Raw genomic sequence first — 19,101 nt, forward strand, 5'->3', positions numbered from 1 at the left:
GTAATTGCTGGCTGCTATTGGAGTCACTAGGTAAAAGGGGATGTAATAAATCTTAGATCCTGTGGGATGTAGAGGATAGTGGAAAGCTTGCTGCCCTACTGTTTATGATTTAACTGCTTACCTTAATTTCTTGCACTCTTCTGTGCAACTTTACATGTTCTTAATGTGCAGTATGTTATCATTTTTCCCTCAGACAGTCTCATGTCTTATTTCTTCTATGTAAGGTGCAGTTGCTTCAGTATAAACTGATGTCGTTCCTTGTGTTCTTTCTCATTGTTGAAGAGAGCTTAATGCATGCCTGAATGCACTCTTCTGCTTTCTGGGTCTGTAGAAACTCTAGGAGGTCAGTGGAGCTTGCTGATTAAAACAACCTCTGGGATGACAGAGTATCTGTTTCTGGCGATGCCTCTTTTTGCTGGTGTGAGTGGGTTCAGTGTGCTTGACATGTTACCTGTAAGTGAAGAATTCAACAGTACTTATTTCTCTAACCCAGAGGTAATGAACTGAGACAATTAACTTAAAAACCCTCAAGCAGTAAAGTCATATGATGTTGTGCGCCCTAATTTCATCTGGGATAAAGATAGAGAAATGTTTGGTCATAGCTTGAGACAGAATTGTTGGAAAACTATTATTTTTCAATGAAAGAGTTAGACCAGTCTTGCTGTCAGAATGTACTAATACAATTTCAGTTTGAGTTTGTTGTTGTTTTTGTTTCTTTTTTTTTAAATGTGGAATGTTAACACTGAACTTCCTGTTTGTCACAACCGTGGCCTGTAGCCTGGTGGTCTGAGAACCTGGCCATGCTGCAAACTTTTTATCATACTTGTAGCATCTAACTTGTAGCATCCTTTTCTCTCTCCTACAGACTTGATCCAAGCAACTAATGAAACCAACGTGAATATCCCTCAGATGGCTGATACGCTTTTTGAGCGAGCAACGAATAGTAGCTGGGTGGTCGTATTCAAAGCCTTAGTCACCACACATCATCTAATGGTCCATGGCAATGAGGTAAGTGTGAACAGCTCTCTCAAGGCCACATTGGCACTGAACACACTCCAAACCAAAAGCATTAGTAGTGCAGAGGCATCTTGTCTGAACCAGAAAGGAGCTGGGGCAGGAATGATTCTTGATTAAGGGAAAACTTACTGTTAACAAAGAGCTGGACTGCTTATTTGTCTCTCCATTTATAAAACCCTAAGACCTAGATGCAGCCTGTGCCAGGATGCTGACAATTTATGCACTGAATTTGAAAACAGCTACACAGGATTAAACACTACCTGGGATTTTTTTGACTAAGGGCAAAGTTGATGTACTGGCACGTGTATTCTGCCATCCAAATAGTTGCCTTCTCTGCATGAATGTTAAAATCTTCCTAGAGGTATAAATTTAACTTGATAGCCTTTTAGATCAAGTTCTCCTTATCCTTGCTTCTTATTGATCTGCATAGACAGCAGGTATGTCTGCTTAAAAAGTGACAGCACATTTAAGGAACTTCAATATGATTGTGAAACAATTTCAGTATGACTGTGAAACAGTTCCTCCCTGTCTGTATATAAAGTGTTTTCATGCAATGAACTTCTCACAGTGTAAATTCTTACTCCTATTTTTTCCATTCCAAGTTTTGTTCAATGTTCTCATTTGACTTCTCTAACTGTTTCAGGCTGTAAGTCGTTTTATTTGATGAGGGGCTTTGCTTGTTGTTAAAGCAGGCCCTCAGCTTGGTTGAAACTGAGGGCTGCTGGATTGAGAAGCCTGGGAATAGCCTGGATATGTGCTTTTTAAGCAGTTAAATCTTGAGCTCCCTCAGATCCCTGAGAATTAAACATTTTTATTGCTCCTTTCACAATATTCTTTGTGTTTTGCACATAATCTTATATATATATATATATATATATACACAGTAGAATGTTTACTAGGGATTCTGACTAAAAGTAGTTAATCTGAATGGACAAGATGTTTTGGGGAAGATATTGCAGGGTAAGAAAAAAATGAGTGGTTTCATGTTGTATACTGAAAGTAGACTGGTAATCTTGCTGCTAGAAGGTACAAAGCCTTCAGATACAACCTGTGATAAGAAAAATTGCTTTGTGTTGCAGAGATTTATTCAGTACCTGGCATCTAGAAACACATTGTTCAATCTCAGCAATTTTCTGGACAAAAGTGGATCTCATGGTAAGCCTACTTATATCTAGAATCTTAACAAGATTTTAAATAAGATACTATTGTTAATTTGCTCCTTCATTCATAAGATATAAATGATATAAAAATGTTCTACTGAAGCCTTTTTATAAGTACTTAGAAAATACAGGAATGCAAGTGAACTGCTAGATAACTTCAGAATAATATTTCTCATCTCCTGCAATATTTTTACACAGAAGGTGGAACTGTACAAATTCATTATGTGCTGGTTGAAATCTGGGCTGGGTCAGCTATCTCCTTAGCTCTTATGGGTGGTAAATGTTGAAATGGAGAACTTTTCATTTAGTTTTTTGGGTTTTACTCAGTCTTAAATGGTAATTTGTTTGCTTGGGGACACTGTGCTTTTTAGGCATTATCTGTGACTTCTTAATGGTAGGGCTCTTGGCACCAAAAGAACCGGCTGGATTTGATTTGAGTAAATGAATTTAGAAAGGTCTAGGCAGAAGCTAAGGACTTGTTCCCTCTGAATCTTAAAAAGCTTTTCTACTTTTCCCTCTGGAGTTATTAGTGAATTTTCCTGTGTCCTCAATTAATAGAGGAAAAGCTTGTTTCATGGTAGCTCTACCAGAAAAAGAGAAAATTTAACTCCTCAGCTGTCAGAGAATATTTGTAAATTGTATGCAGTCTACAGACATGCTACAATAATGGGCAAATTTGAAGCAATGCCACATTATTTCATCTCTTGATGTAGACATGTGACACCAAAAACACCTTCAGTATCTTTTAGATGTAGTAACAGATGGAACAAAGCTAAACAAATACTAAGAGTGTGTTCATCTAAGCTAAACATGATATATGTGTATATATAAATGACATATATATATATATGTCATTCATATATGTATACTCAAAGACACTGGTGTTTGGCAACAATTCTGTTAAATGCATGCATTTGTGTTCTTCACTACTTTCTTTAAACTTAAATTGCCATTTTATAGCTAATACACAGTGTATCATAGATAATGAGGCATGAGATTTGGTAGTGCTATGCTTGAGTTGGCAGGGATACTGAGTGATGGGAGATATTAAGGGAAAATATAGTCAATTACTAAATTGAGGGGTGTGGATTTTTAGAAAGGTAGAAAAAAGGGACCTGAACTAAAGAGGAGTTGCCTTCTACACACGTTTTTGTGGCTTAGAGGAAGGAACTTGGGAAGATAGGCTGTAATACTAACTGCTCAGATGTCATAGACTTGAAAATCACTGAAGTTTGAGGTGCCTTGTACAATATTATGTGCCTTGAGTATTTCTGGTGTAACAGTTCAAGGAAGGCAGTAATCTCTGATGATGCCATCATGATTTCTTCATTCTGGTAAACCCAAGTCAGGGGAATCTTGATGCTCCTTGTAAGAGTCAGAGTGGCCAACATACATGAAACATCAAGAGTGTTCAAGTTGAACTTGAACTTTGTCCTGGAAGCCATGTACCAGTTCAGTAAAAACTTTCTGTTAAGTTGGTATTTTTCCTTGCTAGTAGAGGGGTAACTTTTTGGCCATCAAGTAATGTTACCCCATAACTGTGTAGGGGCTTCTGTCAGGTTTCCCCCAGAACCATGCCACTGGTGCATTGCATGAATCTGTTGGAAACAGAGGACAGTGGTAGATTGTTTTGGTGTACCACTACTGATCTCTCTTCAGAGGCTGAAAGATGTCTTGTGATGCCTGTTCTGTATGTGAAATTTCATAGTGTAACAGGAATCACATAATCTTGGGGTCTGTTTGCTGTATATTATCATTTGCTAAAGAACTTCTGAACAAGCATGAAAATGAAATGTAAAATGTGAAACTGTTTTTTGCAGGTTATGACATGTCCACCTTTATAAGGCGTTATAGTAGATACTTGAATGAAAAAGCATTTTCCTACAGACAAATGGCATTTGACTTTGCAAGAGTGAAGAAAGGGTAAGCAAAGTTTAGATATGTAAATTAATAAGGTTGTCTGAACCATGAAAATCTTATTTGTGGCATTACACTTAGTTTTAGTTTCTCAGTGACTTTGTTGTTATATGCTTTGTGTAGCTACAATGAAAAATCTGATTTTTAAAGTTGTAATTGGTTAAAGAAGAGAGGAAAGACTGGGTAGTAAGACAAATATTAAAGACCGAAGTAAGGTGCCTTGCAAAACTGGGGGCTTTTAGTGCTAGTTTTAGATCTTGCCCTAATTAAATTTGGCTGCAGTGAGGCTGTGTTTAGGATTTGGAGAAGGAAACACTCTGAAACTGTGTTTAGGATCTTTCCTTACTCTCCAGACACTTTTCATAGGAAAGGTGGCTGATTGCAAACAAAGCCTGAAGTGAACACCTGAAGTTCTTAGCAGGCAGCAGAGCAAACAGTTATAAACTGAACAGAGTAAGTTTGTAAACTGCTGGTTTTATTTCTCACAAGAGCTGTGTTAAAAAAACAGTTGGCCCAGCCCAGAGTAGTGTACTGGTATTTATGAGAGCATTTTTCTGGTCTCTGACTCCTCTAACTGGGACTTTAAGGGCTCTAGATGCTCTCTTGAAGCACAGTTGACACAGCAAGTGTCTAAATGAAGGTGCAGCTCAATTGAGCGCATACTAAAGATGCTCCTGCTCATCATGAGTTGCATGTAGGCTCCTTCTGGCAGTTCTGGTGTGTTCTGCAGCTTGGGATTCTGACCTGTTAATGCAGGCATCACTACCAGGCTTTTCTCTCCTGCTTCTCAAACAGCCAGAAAGTGTAGGGTGTACCATGGCAGCTTTGCTGTGTAGCTGGATTCCCTTAGTGAGGACCATACAAGTTTGCTCTTGAACAATTGATGTTAAACAAATTTAAGTTTGGGCTGCTGGGGATCCTACTGTTCCTGCCATGCTCTCAATTCCTGGAAAGGTTTTCTCTACCTGTTATTTCTGGTGCTCAGAACAAGGTGCTGCCTCAGACTGTAGCATAAAATAAGTAAGAATAGTGGTATGCATTTCCAGTCTGCACAAATATACCTGTACCTGTCTGCAGCAAGAACGGGGCAATACATAATGATGGTTGTGCAGGTTTGTCATAATCAGAGATAAAAGTGACCATGCTTGAAGACTGCTATAAGACTGTGGATGACACTTAAGAAATGCTACACATCCATGGACATGTCAGCTGTGAGTTGTCATTGGTTATTCATAACAAACTTTGTGCACAAAGTAGATCAGTTCTCTAAGTACTTCCGTGGCAGTATTTCTAGTTCATCATTTAAGCTCCCAGTGTCATCTTTCCATAAAGAGATCAATCTCTTGCATTCATCACTCTAACACAAAACCTTTCCTCACTTGCTGTTAGGAAGGGTGGCTGGATAAAGGATTTTTCGTGTTCTCATGATGGCATGAGAAGCAGGAGAATCAGACTGTGCTTTTGAAATGAGTTATAGGTGCTTCAAGCATAAATTTTAGACAATAGATCAGTTTGGGGAAAAGGAGAGAGGAAACAGCATAGCTTCTGATCTGTATTCCCTCTTGCAGAGCTGAAGGTGTAATGAGAACAATGGCTCCTGAAAAGCTGCTGAAGAGTATGCCAATATTACAGGAACAAATTGATGCACTACTTGAATTTGATGTATGTATTGAAGCTGACCTGCTATTAACACTGGGTAGTGACTTATAAATGATGCATTATAATGAACACATTTCACCTTGTAGGTAATGCTTTTACTCATCATCCCTAAGTGAGGGCCAAAAAATCCCCTTTTCAGTGTCCCACTGAGATATGGATGGCCTTTACCCATATGTATGAAATGTAAAGATTGCACTTTTGGTTTTGTAGAGAGAGAACTTGGAGTTTCATCTTCTGCATCAGTGAGGGGGAAGAAATGGACAAAGCAAGGAGGATGAACACTATATTCTGTCTCTTGGCAACCAACTTCTTTTGGTGGTGGGGGGGGAAACCCCATTAAAATACCACATATACATTGTTTGGCTTCCTCAAAATCTTCATCTGGTTTTCAACTGTGGACTAAATTGGCTTAAGTTTAATATGGTTTCATAGAAATTACTGTGTACAATGTATTTATCATGTCATAAATACTGGTGGGATTGTTTATCTAACCTAAGGACAAAACCAGGAATCAATTGTTGTAGGAGCCACAGCGTAAGATTTCAAAGAGGTTTTTGAAGGAATTGGTTCTTCTGTTGTTGGTGGCCAACAAGGTACACTTTGAGGTGGAAGGCAGAGCCCACTACAGCTCTCAGAGGAAAGGCTTTGAAGTGCATGTCTCATTGTGCTTTCCATTTGTTAAATGGCATAAGAATTGTGATAGTTCTTTCAGAAGAGGAGATATTTTTAAGAAAAGAAGGAACTTTTAATAAATGAGTACATATTTTCTTTCCAAGTTAATGTGAGAAAGGATCTTGACATCATTAGTTCAAATACATTATCTCATAGACTATTAAGTTTTTGTTGAGCTCTGCTGTAAACTGACATCTTTTGTCCATTTCATTAAAACTGTAAACAGCATCCCTGCCTTCCTCTTCTTCATGGTAGGTGAAGGAGACAAGACTAAGAGAGAGACTACTGTTGATGTGGATGCTCCTCTGATGTAGGGGATTGTTTTGGAGTAGTGAAGAAAGCAATCCTTGATCTGCTAACCAAAGCTTTTGTTTAGTGTCTTAGTGCTTCAGTGCTTGATTCTGTCTATAACAGCACCAAATAATTGGTACAAGCCAAAATGTTTGATTGCATTTGACACTTTTTTTGTATATAACTGATGTTTTATTTGTAGGTTCATCCAAATGAACTGACAAATGGTGTCATAAATGCTGCATTCATGCTTCTGTTTAAAGATCTCATCAAACTTTTTGCTTGCTACAATGATGGGGTTATTAACTTACTAGGTGAGTAACGTGGCTGTTATCTCACATACCATACGTGACTGAAGTGTCAGTTTCAGATCTGCTCCGGTTTTTTTACTTAACTTTCATTAAAGATACATTTTTCTTGACCCTTCTATTCTGAAATGAGAGAAAATTTTAAGCTGTATCCTCTTACATTAGTGTTTATCTGAGGCTGGATCATCACGTCATTAAAAGTGTGTAGATGGGTACTTTGGACAGTGGCCATCTCTGTGCTAAAAAAACGTACAGTGCTGTGTGAGCATGTGTAATATGTCCTGCAAAGTTAGAAGCCTTTGCATTTTTAAGATGCTCACATTCTTCTGTTATATATCACAGAATCAATTGGGTTGGAAAAGACCTCTGAGATCATTGATTTCAACCTGTGACTGTAAACCACCTTACACTTAGACCATGGCATTGAGTGCCACATCAGTCTCTCCTTAAACATCCCCCAGGGATGGTGACTCCACCACCTCCCTGGGCAGCCCATTCCAATGTCTGATCACCATTTCTGTGAAGAATTTCTTCCTAATGTCCAGTCTAAACCTTCCTGGCACAGCTTATGTCTGACTGTGTCCTCTTGCTAGTTGCCTGGGAGAAGAGACCAGCCCTCACCTGGCTATAACCTCCTTTCAGGTAGTTGTAGAGGGTGATAATGTTATGTGATAGCCTTGTATGTAGTAATATACTCCTGAATAACATTCCTCATCTGCAACCCTACCTACCATCAGCCTCCAAAGTGTAAAGGAGGCTGTGAGCATGTTCTGGAGCTCAGGCAGCCTGGTGTGATCATGACACAATGGGTTGGGCATAAAAATTCAGTTGAAATTTCACTGTCTACTGCTACATAAAGCGTAAGTTTGGGTTTAAATATGTGGCAGATGTGTTTAATAATGGACATAAATGGACTTCAGAGACTTACTTAAGTGGAAAAAATAGAGTTCTTTGGAGTGAAGATAATTTGGAGAGGACATATACTAATATGTGATTAAATATCCTCAAATATTTTAAACTAAGTTGAGTAGCTACTTCACCTGCTTACTTTAAAAAAAGGAAAGTTTTTTTACAAAGTTTTAAAGTTTTTAAAAAAGTAAAAAGTTTTTACTTTTAAAAAATGTTTTTAAGAAAGTAGTTGACATCACACACAATGCTATGGCTAGCTGGGGTTCAGTTTTATGGTCTGTGTAATTCTTTAGCAGCTCAGCAAGCTCACCTTCTAAACTGTACTAGGCAAGATGCCACTAGATTAATGTCCAAGTAGTAAATGTTAATGTAGTGTCATATTCTTGACACAAGATTTTTCTGAAAGTGAGACTTGCTGGTACAACATCTAATGAAAGACAACTGAAACTTACCATATTATTTCTTCAGAGAAATTTTTTGAAATGAAAAAGGGACAATGTAAAGATGCTCTTGAAATCTACAAACGATTTCTAACTCGAATGACCAGAGTATCAGAGTTTCTTAAAGTTGCAGAGGTAAGTGGCTTTTGGTCTTTTGGAGATTGGCACTTAAGTGCTTTGTGATTTTCTTTGTTTGGGGTTTGTTGTTGTTGTTGGTTTTTAGCACCAATGTAAAATATTAATTGCACTTGTTAAGCATCTGTCCTGAGGGCTCTTGGATCCACTGGATACATCCAAGTGGATCTGGATCTTGGATCTGCTTCTTTAGGTCTTGTAGTTAAGCCCACATAGGACTTCTACATGTCTCTATGGTGCAGCCAAACCCAAACTTTCCTGGTTAAACTAACAGATGACATGACTTCAAATGTTCCAATATTTTTGAGAACTGCTGTGATAAATGCATACTTCTAGGACAGAGTTGAACATTAGAGGAAGATACAGCAATTGGGAATAGAAACTTGCAGATATTTTAAGTCTGTTTTTTTAGTCTGTGCAGCCAACATTAAGTTAACTGTATATGTGAGATTTTCCCAGCTTTGTTCCTTGTTATCATCCTCTTATGTGGATAATAGGAATATTACATGGTTAATTAACTCCTTTGCTGGATTCTTGTTTGTGGAAGTTGGCTCTTTGGCACAGGGTGCACATTTTCTGTGTTTCATACTTTATTATAATGGACAGTAGTAATGAGCTGAATAAAAAGTTTGTTTCTTTGCTAATTCACTTATCTACGGAGAAGCTTGATAAGCTCCTTAATGACTTGTAATGTCAGATATGAATATTGAATTTGAGGGAGCAAAGTACTTTAGAGACACAGGTCAACTTTTTGGACAGGGGTTATAGTGACTTTGCTTCAGGTTTACAAGGTGCTTGCTGCTCTTCTGAAAAAGTTGGGCTAGCAGTCACTCTAAAGAGCCATAGTGTGAAGCAACAGAAAATTAATATTAACAGGCTACTAATAGAAGATTGCAGACTTAGACCTTAATTTGCTGTCCTCTGAGACAATGGTATATATGACCAGTGTATTTCAGTGGAGTATGAGTTTCATGTATGTGAAATCAAACTCCATTTTCTTATCCTTTTATTTTAAATGGATATTTAATTTTATGGGGGAAAAAAGACTGCTGCAGGCTGTTGAAGCTAGCTACTGGAAGGATGGAAGTGTCCTTTCTAACATTGTAGTATTTTTCTAAAGACAGGGTGCATTATAGCTTGAAGAGCAGTTCTACTCAAAATTAACGCCTGCTGCAGTGGAATGATGCACTTAGATTTTTACCTTTACTATTTTATCTCCACAGCAAGTTGGAATTGACAAAGGTGATATCCCTGATCTTACACAGGTAAGCTTCTCTTGTAGTCTTCTTGGATTTGTGTAATAAATAAAAGTTCTGTAATTAGGAAAGCACACCAGGAATGTGAATGTGGGTGAAGTCATACTACCAAACATGCTGTAGCTGCTGGTCTGTTTTAAGTATCACTTGCAAATTGGCCTGGGTGTCTGGCTTTGTGTTTAATGTGAAGAGGATATTTACTTAGAGGAGGAGATCCATGCTGAAGAGTTTACCTGTGGTAATTTTGATGCCAGTAAAACTGGAACAGAAGAGCAACCCAAACTACTTAGCAGCTGCAAACCCTAACTGTTCATATAGTTTTTGTTCATGCAGTTTTTGGTAACATCTTAAAAGCCTGGTTTAAATTAACATCAGAATAGTTTTTTAGTTAAATGCCACTTAAAAATTCTGTAAAGTGAGACATTGTGAGAAGGTGGAGATAATTAATCTTTGTGGATTTCCAATACAACAGGGCTATAAAGCCTGGCCACTCTTTCAGTAGACAAAAACAGCATGTGCAATACCAGAACTAATCTCGAAAGAGCTGACTTAGTATCTTCCCTTAACTCTGCACCTCAGGGGCTCTTCTTTAACACAGTGCAGTCAGTGATGAACTAAGTCCTTAAATCAGGAGAAATCACCTGGAACCCAGTAAATTAAATTTACTTTATAGATTTCTGTGGCACTTCTATCTGCTTCTGCTTTTGTTGCTCCAGCCTGTTCTGCACCATCAGTCAGTGCTGCACTTGCTCAGCAGCACCTTAGTTACCACTACCAGACAGTCCCTTCCACTCCATGAGCCAACACTTTAAAATAGATCAGTTCTTTTGGAAAGAAGGGGTCTACAATGACCATCTCATCCAACTTCCCAACCACTTCAGTCTCTGCTCAGGTAGTCCCTCAAAGCTCTATTCTCCCAAAGGCTGCTTGGGACTCACTTGCTAAGGCTAGCTTGAAACATGTTGTATAGCCTATATATAAGATCTCAGCAGCATATTCCAGAGAGAAATAAGTAAAAGTGGATAATAAAACTGAATTTCATCTAACAATTAGTACATAATTCTATGTAGTATCAATGGTATACCCAAGTTCCTGTAGGAAGCCATGGCAATAGCCAGTAATATTCTGCAAGAAGTTGGTTGTGTTGACACTCTGTGTGTACATACTCCGTAAATCTAGACAAGCAGTCCCAGTAGTGTAATTCAAGTTGATAGTTGTCATCTTTGGACTTCATAGTTTGGCTGCAAAGTTTTGGAGGATGAGAAGGCATCTTAGCAGCTAAAAATTTTGGCTCATTTTTATTTACTACCATTTCCTAAAGTATGACAGTTTTGCTGCTAGTAGCTGGTGGGGAACCCGTATCTCAAGTTCCAGCACTGATAGATTATCTGATGTTAAAGCAGTATTTAGAAGAAATTAAGTGATGTCCAGTGTTGCAAATTTGGTACCAGATAGTATTGCCTTTCCAAATTGTTGCATCTGGGTAGAAATTTTCTGAAGCTGCTTCTCTGAGTTCTGTTTGATAGATAAGTTTTATATTACCTTGCTGGTTTTTAAGAAATCATCTACTAATATATTGGAAAGCTATCTAAAATGTCTAAAGGTAACTGGTAACAGTAAATCACGCAATCTTTTTTTTTAAAATTTTTTTTTTTTTTAAATATAGCATTTACTTACATGTTAAAGTCTCACAATGTGTATCTTAAAATAAAGTCTTTTTGAATGTGTAAAAGTCTGAATCTCTCTGGATTTTTTAGTTTATTTTACCTTTCTTCTTTGCCTTACTTCCTGCTGAAGAATTCTTATAACTAGGTCACTTGTGTTTAACCAATTCTTATTATGCCCAAATGAATTAAAAGTTAATAAATATGCCTGTAAAAGAAGCAAGGTCAAGATGTCTCTTCATTGCTTATATACGTAGGACGTATTTAAACTCAATCTGTCATTTAAGATTATTTTGAGCGTTTTAAATTTCTGGATGTGTTAAGTTACTGGGTTTAATGCTGAAATCAATATGCATTGCAAATCAATGTGTACTGCAAGTACCCAGCTGTGCATTGGTACTAGCAGGTGCTGTGCATCCTGAAATATCTGATGCAGCCAGCTAGCTGGTTTTCCAGTACAGGAGCAGTGGAGAGGCTGTTTCTGAGCATCACACATTGACTTGTTTGATAATTACGTCTGCCCTGAAATTAAAGAAGTTATTTATGAAAAACATCATAGGTATTACTGTCAGGAATTGTGGTTGATCTGAAAGAGACTGATAAAGAGAATTCCCTGTTTAGAGACTGATGAACTTGTAACCCTGATGAAAAATTCAATTATTATATGCTACTGTGTCTCTCAAGGATTTCTTCCCTGCTTGTTGGTCTTCCAGGAGTCTACTTATCCAGGTTCTATTTTTATACTGGAATAACTAAGCCCAGTGTGCATTTATGACTACTTTTTCTATCTGCCATTGTAACAGCAAGTGCCTGTGGGTATTGGCTGATGACCACAAAACGGTTGCTTAAAATAAAGCCTAAGATCAGGGATGTCTGAAAAAGCCTAGTTTTTTTATAGATGTCTAAAATAGCAGTCTTTCTTCACTTCAAGCTAGTAACCTGTGCCAGGGTACCATTTTGAGAACAGCTATAAGGTTTTGTGATGTTGGGAGTCTTGAGCCAAAGGTAGCTCCTTCTGGGGGCATTGAAAAGGACTTTGTTTTGTTTAGGCTGCAAATGCTTTCTAACCCTCTGGTCATGAAAGAAGTGTTAGAGGGTCTGACTGCAAGCCAAACTGAAGGTTTGAACCTTTGAGTCTTAAAATCAGTCCTGTGGGTGCCTGTGCTGTTGTCACTGTTTAATACTGATTTACAGCATGATGAGCAGCACATCCTGGATTTAGGCTTCAGGTGCTGTATAGTGGAGGTTAACGTTTTCTCTCTGCAAATTTGGGTGCAGTAATATATTTTTGAAAACTGTCTTTGCCTGAATACTTCTAGCATAGAAATCCACTGTTTCCACGCTGGTGTAAATGAAGTAACTGCATGAGCACATAATGGACTTCAGGGAAGTCGGCGCTGGATTTCAAAGTGTGGTTAGATCACTGCAATACACTGAGGTGTCTACCTTTCTCTTCCCTTTCAAGGCTCCCAGCAGTCTCATGGAGACCCTTGAGCAACATCTAAACTCACTGGAAGGAAAAAAACCTGGCAACAAGTAGGTATATATGTTGTACCATGTATCTAGGCATAATAGACAGTGTGAGATTAGTTGAAGTTTAGGTTTGCCTCCCCAACCTTCTTTTGTCACTTAGAAAATGAGACAAGGCTTTTCCTTTGTTTACAAAGTCATCTTAATGGCTGGTTTAATCTTAGTTAATGGTGGTGGGGGAAGCACACAGAGAAACTAGACACTTTCCAAAATGAACTAAAATTACTTGAGGAAAACTAGAAGGAACTGGGAGTTTGCGTGCTGCTGAGGCTTCTGTCATCAAAATCTGTTTAATTTCTAATGGTTTTACATCTTCATACTAGATACTTGCCATGGCTAAGTGTAGGAAGGATTAAGCTAAACCTCTGTTTTTCTCTTTTACTGTTGCTATCCTTGCAATTTAGTGAAGGGTAAGTACATACCTTTACATATCACTTGCTTGCAGGCATGGTCATGTGTGTTTTTAGAAGATTTTCTCGGACACTTAGATATTTCCTTTGAGTTGAGCTAAACTGTTCTTTGCTTTTGTATATAGTCATTAAGTTATTTTTTTGTCATTTCTGTGATTAAAAGATCTGGAAATCTTCTAATCTGTTCTACAGCTCCTAGGACTTATCCAATTCAAGTAACTTATGGGATGGATGCTAGTTCAATACTGGTGCAGCTTTATTTTCAACTCCTCCTTTCATCTCTTAGATCAAAGCAGCTCTAAAAATATGTAGCAGCGTTTTCATACCTCATAATGAAAGCAAACAAATGCACTGACGTGCATTTTAAGTTATGATTAAGGCTCTGTCAGTTACTGTTAGTGTGATTTTTGTGCATGTGGGAGAACTTTCAGCTTGAACTTTCCAACTCACTGTTTTCATACTTTTAAATGTAGCTATTTTCAAGTAACTCAGACTTTCTTTAAAAGAAAGTAGACTTTGAAAACTTGCTGATACATCCTCAGAAGGCTTATGTTAGATAACTGCTTCAGTATTGGTGGTTCTTTGCTGCTGTTGCATGGTTTTCTAATATGGTGACATCTTGCCCCAGTAACTCTTTCCTGCTGGGTCCTGTAAGCCCCAAAGCAAGATGTTTGCATGCATCTCTGCATTTCCTCCATTTAGCAGAGCTTATTTAAAAGGCAGAATAATCCTGTGATGACAGTTAGCTTAAAAGATTAATTTAAGATTTAAAGTAAAATTTACATTCCTTGTCTAAAGTGGCACATGAAAGTTTGAGAAATGCGGAGAGCATGCAATTGAAGAGATCTTCAGAAAGCTTTCATGCTTAGGTTTTGGTCTTTTTGCAAGAGTTTTGATGACCAGAAACATAGTTTCAAAGCTGTACTTATCTGAAAACCCCCTTTTTTTTCTAGATCTGGGGCTCCTTCTCCTCTGAGCAAGGTAAATACTGCCAGTTGCTGTACTAGATAATTCTTGTTCAGGTGATGTGGTTTAGAACATTGTAAGGAGTTAAATTTCCATCTCTTAATCTACTTTTTAGACTTTGCCTCCTAATAGACAAAATTTTATCTTTTAATGGCTTTATAAATAGTGGCCCCATGTGAGCATGTAAGTGATCTGAAGGGCTGCAGTGCTTGTACCAGTCAGGATATTAAGGAACTTTACCTGGGTGTGATGATTGCTCCTTGTGAAAGCATAAAAGATACATGTATTTTTATCTCAACTTTTTTTTTTTTTTTCCTTTCACTTCCCTTAATTCTCATGTCACCAAGAAACTTGCTCCAGGGTATTTCTCCTCCAAATCCTTCACTCCCTCTGTGGCTTTTTAGGAGGAAGTTCTGACTCTTTCAAAACCACATTCATGTGAAAAACCAGGAAGAAGGGAAGAAAATTTTCATCCAATATATCTATTTTCAGAATTGACCTTCATTAGTGAGACTGCTGACCTTAATTTAAAGCAAGAGTTGCCAAGTTGAAAATGCCTTGGATTGAGTGTCAGATAAACTAATGAGCTTTATGGTGTTAGTGATAGCTCCTGGTATCCCTGGAGCATTGCCAGGTACCATAGCTATGTCTCATAATGGGTGTTATGGAGGAAAAACTCAATGAAATCTTCTGACTCTAATGCAGGGGGTTCAATATTGGATTCTAGATAAAGGTCTTAAATTCCTTTCTGAAAGGTCCTTTACAAAAAAAGCCCACAACAAAAGCAAATGAAAACAACAAAATGTAACCACCCCCAGCTCTGCTGTTTAATGTGAGAGCAGCTGGTGAGAACTACATGACAGCTCAGAAAGTGTTCTTACAGCTTCAGCCACATCTTCCTTGTTGCACATGAGGGATTGAGACCAGGATAGCCTCAAACCTTACTAAAGCTTTGAGGAGAGAGTAGAAAGCTTTTACCCATCTGGTAGAGTTATGGTGATGGGATGGCAGTAGAAGGACTCAGAAAAAAATCTCTTCAAATTTGCCATTCTTTTTCCTTCTTGGAAGTGGTCAGAATGGCAGAAAGTTCTAAAATTAGGACTTGTTTTCAGTTGTTAAGAAAAGAATCTCTCTAGCATGTGAGATGCTGTACCAAAGCTTACAGTGTCTTTTAGAATTAAATTGACACTCCACAAGGTAACTTAAGTCTTCAAGTTCACAGAGGAGTTGCAATATACTCTCCTGGGTGTCTGTCCTTGCCATACTTTGTAGTATCTTTATCCAGAATTGGAGCAGCTAATGAAGCAAAGTCATAGGATGTGCTGTCTTTTGTATCTTCCCAAGGACTTAACCTTGAGTGCTGTTGATGGCTCTTTAAACTCTCTTCTGAAGGTTTACAAAAAACACTTTTAATTAGTTTCTAACCATTTCTCTTCTCTCACCATTTCCATGGTTAGAGTACTGAGGTGCTGTTGTGGACAAACAGCTATTTCATTCCATAGACAAAATGAAAAGTCTGACAATTACAGAAACAACTCCTTTAGAATAAAGGAGTTGGAGAAGCTTTTTTTCCTTCTTTGGAGTCACCTTGGTGTTTCTCAGCTCTACTACCATCTGAAAACATAGCCCAGTCTTCCTTAAATTCATTCAGAGGAGAAAACAGCTCACAATAAAAAGACCTGATGTCAAAATTGGGTTTTTGAAGTAGGTGCATCTGTGCATGAGTTGGGGAGAAATGCTGGTATATTGAATGTATATTTAAAATATTTCTTTAGTCTTCTCCAGCCACAACTGTTACATCTCCTAGTTCTACTCCAGCAAAAACTATTGATACATCTCCTCCAGTTGATCTTTTTGCAACTTCATCTACAGCTGCTCCAGTCAGGTAAGCTAAAAAGTGTGTTTGAGTTACTGAGCTTGTTGTAGCTACCAAAGTCATATTTGTAAGAGAAGGCTTGCATGAAAGGCTTTGCTTATTTTACAAGTAGTATATATCAGTTTTCAATGGGATACATTTTTCTACCCGTATAGATCACAAATAAACTGTAACCAGAAAAACCACAAAAAACACAAATAAACAAAAAAACCCACTCAAAAAACCCACAAAAATACTGCACAAAACCTTCTAACTGAATAGACTGAAGTAATGTGCAAGTCCAGAGTAATCTTTGCTGATCTTCAGAATTCTCTTTTTAAAACTGCTGAATTAATATTCCCTTTTCTTTCTTTTCAAATCAGTTAATAAAGCACAAAGATTATGAACTTCTGAAGGTTAAAATAAAAAACAAACATTTTATCTGTGAGAAAATCTGAACCTTGCTTTCAAGTCAAAACCAGAACAAAGTGCTGTTGCTCATTGTAAAGAGCAGAAGTGATTGAACTCTAGAGATGTAAAAACTCTTAAGCTTGAAGCTTAGAGACAGACACTTGTCTGTAAGAAGTCACTAATTTAAGTGTCAAGTGAAGCACTTCACTGAAAAAAGAGCTTCTGTTGTTTGTTATTTGAAAGTTCTAGATGAATAAAATCTGGTTTCCTAAGTAAATACCTAATTTTCTAATTAAATACACAGAAGGTTGTCCAGTTCTCTTCTACCTAAAGCCAGTTCATTGCCTGGAAATGCAGGTTTCTTGCTTTCTGACATGGCATGATGAAATATTGGGTTCAAGGTGGTGGTTTCAGTCACAACAGTTATTTTCTCTGTTTTTAGGGACCACCTGGAATTTTGCATTTTCTGTTTTGTGTGCTGTGGTGGGGTTTCTTTTGGTTTGGTTAGTTTGGCTTGGATTGGGGTTTGGGGTTTTTTTTGGGTTTTGTTTTGTTTTTTGGTTTTTTGGGGTTTTTTTGTTTTGTTAAATGTTTTTTTAAATGATTTGAAGTCTTGTAGATCTGTTGCAATGCCATTACCAGGAATTGAAGTGAGTTAAGGTTCCCATCCTGGGTTGTAGCATATTTTTGGGATTCACTGTACTAGAGGTGCTTACGGTCACTGCTCTAATCATAAAGCCTGACAAAATGTCTCTATTTCATCCAAACTAAGGCTGATTCCTTAATCCAGTCATGATGTTTAAAAAAAAAAAATTATCAAAATGGAAAAATTCCTCCAGTATTTAATGTCTTTCTTCCTTTTCTTGGCAGCTCTTCCAAACCATCCAGTGATCTTTTGGATCTTCAGCCAGATTTCGCTGGTACTGGGCAGGCAGCTCCAGCCCCTGCTCCTGCGGGCGCTGCTGCTGCTGCTGCTGCTGGAGGCACTTCATGGGGAGGTAGAGAAACCTCACTATCAGCATCCCTTCTTGCAGTCTCCATCTCCTTGCCTGGCTGAACTGAAATCTGCCTCTTTCTCTGCTAGCACAGGATGTTCCCAGCTCACTCCCAGGCTCCTGCTGACCTGAAAGTCAGGCATCCCTCTGCAGCACAAGGCTACTTCTTCTTTCCAGGGATATGCATAATAGTATAAGCTGCTTATAAGGGCCTGACTGCAAAGCTGAGGGAGCCAGGATTATGTGACTAAAAGTGAGCAGGAAGGGGATGCATGAAGGTGAGCAGGTAGGGTAGGCACTTCAAAACAGAAGAACCAGAACTGCTTATGTGCTTATTGGCAAGGTGGGGGTAGAAACCAGCTCTTCTGTTTCTGGAGCAAAGCCCACAGATCAATAGGAGGAACAAAAATAGCTTTTAAAACAAAAATGCATGTAAAGCAAATGGTGGCAATTTAGTTCTGCTGCAAGTGTGATTACCTCTGACAAGCCTTAACATATTTTAATAAAGTATCTCGCTTGTGTGCTTAGAATATTAATATGGAAATAGAAGTAGAGGGCTAACTGCTTTCAAGCAGGAATAACTAACCAGCTCTCTGAAATCTGACCCTGTTGTTCCAGGCAGCATAGCAGCTGGTGATCTGGATGGAGGACCACAGTAAATGTGGGCAGTGCTCACTCTTGTCCCGTTAAAACAAGGAATTATGCCAGTAAATGTGATTTAATTTACACAGTTGTAAACCCATTGTGGTGTAATCTTCAGAGATCCTGTGTGGCAGCTTAATGAACTCATCAGCCCTCTCCCGGCAGGAATGCAACACTGAGTCATGCTGACTCTGCTCTCAGTGCTCATCCTGGCTACTGGTGGCTTCTGCAGTCCCTGTTTCTTAGTTGTAGGTCATTAAAGATGACACTGTATTTCAGCCACTTCATTATGAGAGGATAGCTAGGACATGATGTAGACATTGTATTGCATATTCCAGTTTAATCTGTTTAATTAATTTCTTTTTTTTTTTTCCCACAAATGTCAATTTTATTAACAGAAATATAATCTTACCCAGACAGCAAGACCAGAGTCATCTATTCTAGGGTGCCTGTGACTAATTATTCTGCAGTATTTTGATTGCATCCTATTTGTCTTACTTTGTCATTGCCAAGCACTGGAATACAAACTTGTGAGATGCTCGAAAGAGCTAACTTTTTAAAGCAATTGCTCATTCCTGCAATAGTAGAAATATAAATAAGTAGCTAGTAATATTGTAAAGTATTGATTTGCATAGAAATTGAAAGCTGATTTGTTGTGGATTTTTTTCTTTTTGGACAAAATACCATAGTTTGGAACTTAGGTGTTTTTATTTTCCAAATTACTAAAAAGTTTAAAATTGACTAGTAATGCACTCAGTGTTATTCCATGACAGAAAAGGATAGCTAACTCTTTTCCAACAGCCAGAATTGTCACTACCCTCATCAAGTATACCTCAGTCATATCTTTCAGAATACTTAGTGCAC

The 19,101-nt window shown here is 38.0% G+C and overlaps 1 protein-coding gene across 23 annotated transcripts in view; it reads left to right on the forward strand.

The window, feature by feature from the left end:
* The window catches only part of SNAP91 (synaptosome associated protein 91), a 63,598-nt gene that overhangs the window by 18,077 nt on the left and 26,420 nt on the right, over positions 1-19,101 (forward strand). For 15 of the 23 annotated variants that reach the window (XM_015622562.2, XM_015622570.2, XM_015622567.2 and 12 more), the window contains exons 3-14: positions 866-1,008; positions 2,097-2,172; positions 3,998-4,100; positions 5,663-5,756; positions 6,919-7,030; positions 8,402-8,508; positions 9,732-9,773; positions 12,894-12,964; positions 13,363-13,368; positions 14,322-14,349; positions 16,110-16,219; positions 17,471-17,598. In XM_015622562.2, coding sequence (XP_015478048.1) covers positions 866-1,008; positions 2,097-2,172; positions 3,998-4,100; positions 5,663-5,756; positions 6,919-7,030; positions 8,402-8,508; positions 9,732-9,773; positions 12,894-12,964; positions 13,363-13,368; positions 14,322-14,349; positions 16,110-16,219; positions 17,471-17,598 — 1,020 coding nt within the window. The remainder of the gene's footprint in view (positions 1-865; positions 1,009-2,096; positions 2,173-3,997; positions 4,101-5,662; positions 5,757-6,918; positions 7,031-8,401; positions 8,509-9,731; positions 9,774-12,893; positions 12,965-13,362; positions 13,369-14,321; positions 14,350-16,109; positions 16,220-17,470; positions 17,599-19,101) is intronic. The other 8 variants (XM_015622563.2, XM_033512895.1, XM_015622566.2 and 5 more) reach the window with 1 other exon arrangement.

This window comes from Parus major, chromosome 3, assembly GCF_001522545.3.
Source record: "Parus major isolate Abel chromosome 3, Parus_major1.1, whole genome shotgun sequence".
Classification (NCBI taxonomy): domain Eukaryota; kingdom Metazoa; phylum Chordata; class Aves; order Passeriformes; family Paridae; genus Parus; species Parus major.